Source organism: Parus major, chromosome 7 (assembly GCF_001522545.3).
Source record: "Parus major isolate Abel chromosome 7, Parus_major1.1, whole genome shotgun sequence".
Taxonomy (NCBI): Eukaryota; Metazoa; Chordata; class Aves; order Passeriformes; family Paridae; genus Parus; species Parus major.
Genome location: NC_031776.1, coordinates 31,495,778 through 31,499,740, shown reverse-complemented (window position 1 = coordinate 31,499,740; position 3,963 = coordinate 31,495,778). Strand labels below are relative to the sequence as shown.

The window sequence follows — 3,963 nt, the reverse complement described above, 5'->3', positions numbered from 1 at the left end:
CAACCCAGGGCTCCACAACACACTTCAAAGAATGTTCTTGAGGGGAAATTCAAAAGCCCGCTTGTATGAACACATCAATCAGAGGGGGGCAAATACCCCCGTGAGGAGCGTGGCCCCCGCGGGCGCGCCGGGCAAGTGCAATTCCCATGCCCGGGGCGGCAGACAAAGAGCGGCCCGAGGCGCCCGCCCGGAGCCCGAGAGCGCGGCGACACCGCCGGGGAGGAGCCAGACGCGGCTGCCCCGGGGGCGGGGGGGGCAGCCCGGGACCTTATAAAGAGCCGCGTCCCGCCAGAAGAGCCGGGGCGTGTTTGGAGCAGCGGCGAGTGGTGTCACTGCGAGAGGCGCGGCTGCGGCAACGGCAACAGCCTGAGAGCGCGGAGCAGTCCGATAGCTCTGAGCATGGACAGCAGCCTCGACAGCCTGGATGTAAGTGCCGGCAGCGCGGGCGGCTGCCCATGTGCGCGCTGTTTGCAAACAAAGGTGCCCTCGGCGGAGGCTGCGGGCGGCGGGGTTCGGGACAGTGGAGGGGTCTGCGGGGGGCGAACGGGCAGGGCTCCCCCTCTGAGCCCCGGCCGCTGCTGCCTCTGCCTGCAGCGCTTCGGACCTTGGCACAGCTGCAGCCGCTGCACATCCCAGCTGCAGGACTTCGCTCCTTCTCTGGGGCTCTGCTCTCAGTTCAAGTGACATGTGGCACATTTGTGGACTGAAAAACGTCGGCAGAGCAATTAGCGCTACGGGAATGATGAGGGGAAAAGAGGCGAGGAAGTTTGGAGCGCTCTGACTCCAGGGTATCCCTTTGCCCCGGTGCGCGCCCAGACCTCGGGCTGCCGGCGGGACTGGGAGCGGCGGCAGCGCCCGGCCGTCCCGCCCGCTCGCCGCTCGAAACGAGGCGGTGTCCCACTCTTCCGGAGCCAGCTTCTCTGCCTCGGTTTGGAGAGCAGTTAGGAGCAAAAGGAGATCTCTGACAAGTTCCAACTTTAGAGCCGCAGTGAATGCCCGCGCGGAGCCGGTGCCTCCGCGTGTGAAGCGCTGCGGGTCTGAGCTCGGGGGTCCGTGGGACACCGGGCGTGACAACAAAAAATCTGAAAACCTGAGGAATAGGTGCCAGATGGCACTCTCCCGCCAGCATTGCTTTTAGCGCCGTGGCCAAAACCGTTGGTGGTTTCCTGACGCGCTTTCATGCCCTTACCAAATTTCGCTTCCTTTTTCCACCGCTATGCTCACTTGGTCCGTCTGGCTGCAGCCCCGCGCCGGCCGCGCTCACCCCCTGCCCCGCAACCGCACAGGGTGGGAACAAAGGGAGGGAACGTGGCCCATCGTGGTGACCCTCCACGGGGTTTGAGTTCCCCTGATTAAGGTCACCTCTCTCTTTCTTTCTTTCTTTCTTTCTTTCTTTCTTTATGGGCTTTGGGGTTTTTTTTCCTTGTCTGAGTGTATGGAGCTGTCAATTGCTTCTCAGCAGGGAATTCTTGCTATTATTTATCCTTTATTACATCAGCCGAGGGTACCTTCTCTATTTCTCCTTGACCCCATCCTCCTAATAAGAAGGGACTTTGGAGCAGCAGCATTTCTAAGTATTTTTTTTTTTTTTTTATAGCCCTCTATTGTAGGAGTTAAATGTGATAGGTCATGCTCAGTGTGGACAGACCTCTCGCATCTGGCACTTTTTTTTTCTCCCATTTGTAGTGTCCATCTTATAAGAGCACTGAAGTGTCCAGAACCAACAATCCTTCTGGGAGTAGCCATTATCTTTCTTTGCTCCTTTGTGCCCTGCCCTTAGCAAGATCTTACTCCTCAGAGAAAGACAAAGGGAGTTTTAAAACTTATTCTTATTTGCTGTGTATTTTATATATTTATATGTAAACATTGTATGTTCTCATCTGGTTTTCAAAATATTTGCCCATTTGTGACGGTGGAGACTGTTCAAGCAACTCTTCACATATTGTCATATAGAATTAGAATAAGTTTTTGCAGAGGAGCTAACATCTAATTTTATTTTTCCTCTTTTTTTAGCTGTCATCTGGGTTATTAATTGAACTTTCTGAAAATGGCACAGATGAGATTGGTTCGGGTGACTATGGAGACTACGAAGAGCCATGCTTTCAGCATGAGAATGCCGATTTCAACCGGATCTTCTTGCCAACAATCTACTCCATCATCTTCTTAACCGGAATAATTGGCAATGGATTGGTTATTATTGTTATGGGCTACCAGAAGAAGCAAAGAAGCATGACTGATAAATACAGGCTGCACCTCTCTGTGGCTGACCTCCTTTTTGTCATCACCTTGCCATTCTGGTCTGTGGATGCTGCCATAAGCTGGTACTTCGGGAATGTTCTATGCAAGGCAGTTCATGTCATTTACACAGTCAACCTCTACAGCAGTGTCTTGATTTTGGCCTTCATAAGTTTAGATCGTTACCTGGCAATAGTCCATGCCACCAGCAGCCAGCGCCCACGAAAGCTGTTGGCTGAGAAGGTGGTGTACGTAGGCGTGTGGCTGCCAGCTTTGCTTCTGACAGTGCCCGATATAATCTTTGCCAGTACCAGTGAAGTAGAAGGAAAGTATTTCTGTGATCGCATGTACCCTCACGAGAACTGGCTGATCTCTTTCAGATTCCAGCATATCTTGGTAGGACTTGTCTTGCCTGGTCTAATAATTCTGACTTGCTACTGTATTATCATATCCAAGCTGTCACAATCCAAAGGCCACCAGAAGCGCAAAGCCTTGAAGACCACGGTTATCCTCATCCTCGCCTTCTTCGCCTGCTGGCTGCCATATTATATCGGCATCAGCATCGACACCTTCATCTTGCTGGGAGTCATCAGACACCGCTGCAGCTTGGAGACCATAGTGCACAAATGGATCTCCATTACGGAAGCCCTGGCGTTCTTCCACTGCTGCCTGAATCCAATTCTGTATGCCTTCTTGGGTGCCAAGTTCAAAACATCAGCTCAAAATGCCTTGACATCAGTTAGCAGAGGATCAAGCCTCAAGATTCTTTCAAAAGGCAAACGAGCAGGACATTCTTCTGTTTCTACAGAGTCAGAGTCTTCAAGTTTCCATTCCAGCTAACGCTGCTCCTTGCCATCGTTTTATAAAGAGACACTTTAAAGTTGCGCAAGATTTCAGACAAATAAGACTGACCATAATGTACAGATTTATTTACAGTTGGGATTTTATATTGTTTCTTTTAGTCTCTGTGAAGTTTAATTGACTTATTTATATAAAAAAACCTTTCGTATTGATGACAAACTGTCTAGGCAGGTCCTGTGGACAAGTGGTTGGTTCACAAACGTTTTAGTGACTGTCTGTATGTATAGATATATGAACTAAACACTTTGAATTGTAGCAAAGTGACTGTTAAAAGTTTAGAAAATATTTCTCTGTTGTTTATATGTAAATGTTTTTGGTGTTGCTGTTTTTCTTAAAAGTTTGGCTGGATATTTTTACCTTACTACAAGATGTTTGGTTTACAATAGCTTAACTCTGCTGTAGAAATGGCACTTATAACCAAAGCCTCCTGTTACATTCTAGGGTTTTTCCATCCGTTCTCAGTAATTGATGGTTTGCAAAATTTTCTGTTCAAGGTAAAATAAAAGTATATGAAAAAAAAGTTATTTTGAGTGGTATTTTCATTTTGACTTGAATTTTTCTCAGTGCTTTTATTTACAATATTAAATACACAATAATGTCTTAGAAAATTGCATGTCTTGTGAAAAGCAGGAAAATGAGTTTCAGTACATACTGATTATTCAGTTGACATCTCTGAGTTCCATGTCATATTTTTTTTCCACCGGAATACATTTGCTCCAGTTAACATTATGTTTGGAATTACTTAAATTGTCACTTAGAGAACTTTTTGAGGCAAAAATCTACAGGTGAAAACCAATCTATTTAAGCAATTGCTAAAGTTTACCTTTACCTAAAGCCTCATGAGTCAAAGTCAGATTACTGTAAGTG

The 3,963-nt window shown here is 47.8% G+C and overlaps 1 protein-coding gene across 1 annotated transcript; it reads left to right on the top strand.

Moving 5' to 3' along the window:
- Positions 1 to 286: 286 nt before the first annotated feature.
- CXCR4 (C-X-C motif chemokine receptor 4) lies at positions 287 to 3,620 on the top strand. The gene is made up of 2 exons (XM_015635564.2): positions 287 to 426; positions 2,014 to 3,620. Exons 1-2 carry the CDS (start codon positions 400 to 402, stop codon positions 3,073 to 3,075), a joined length of 1,089 nt encoding a protein of 362 aa, XP_015491050.1. The 5' UTR covers positions 287 to 399; the 3' UTR covers positions 3,076 to 3,620.
- The last annotated feature ends 343 nt before the right edge of the window (positions 3,621 to 3,963 follow it).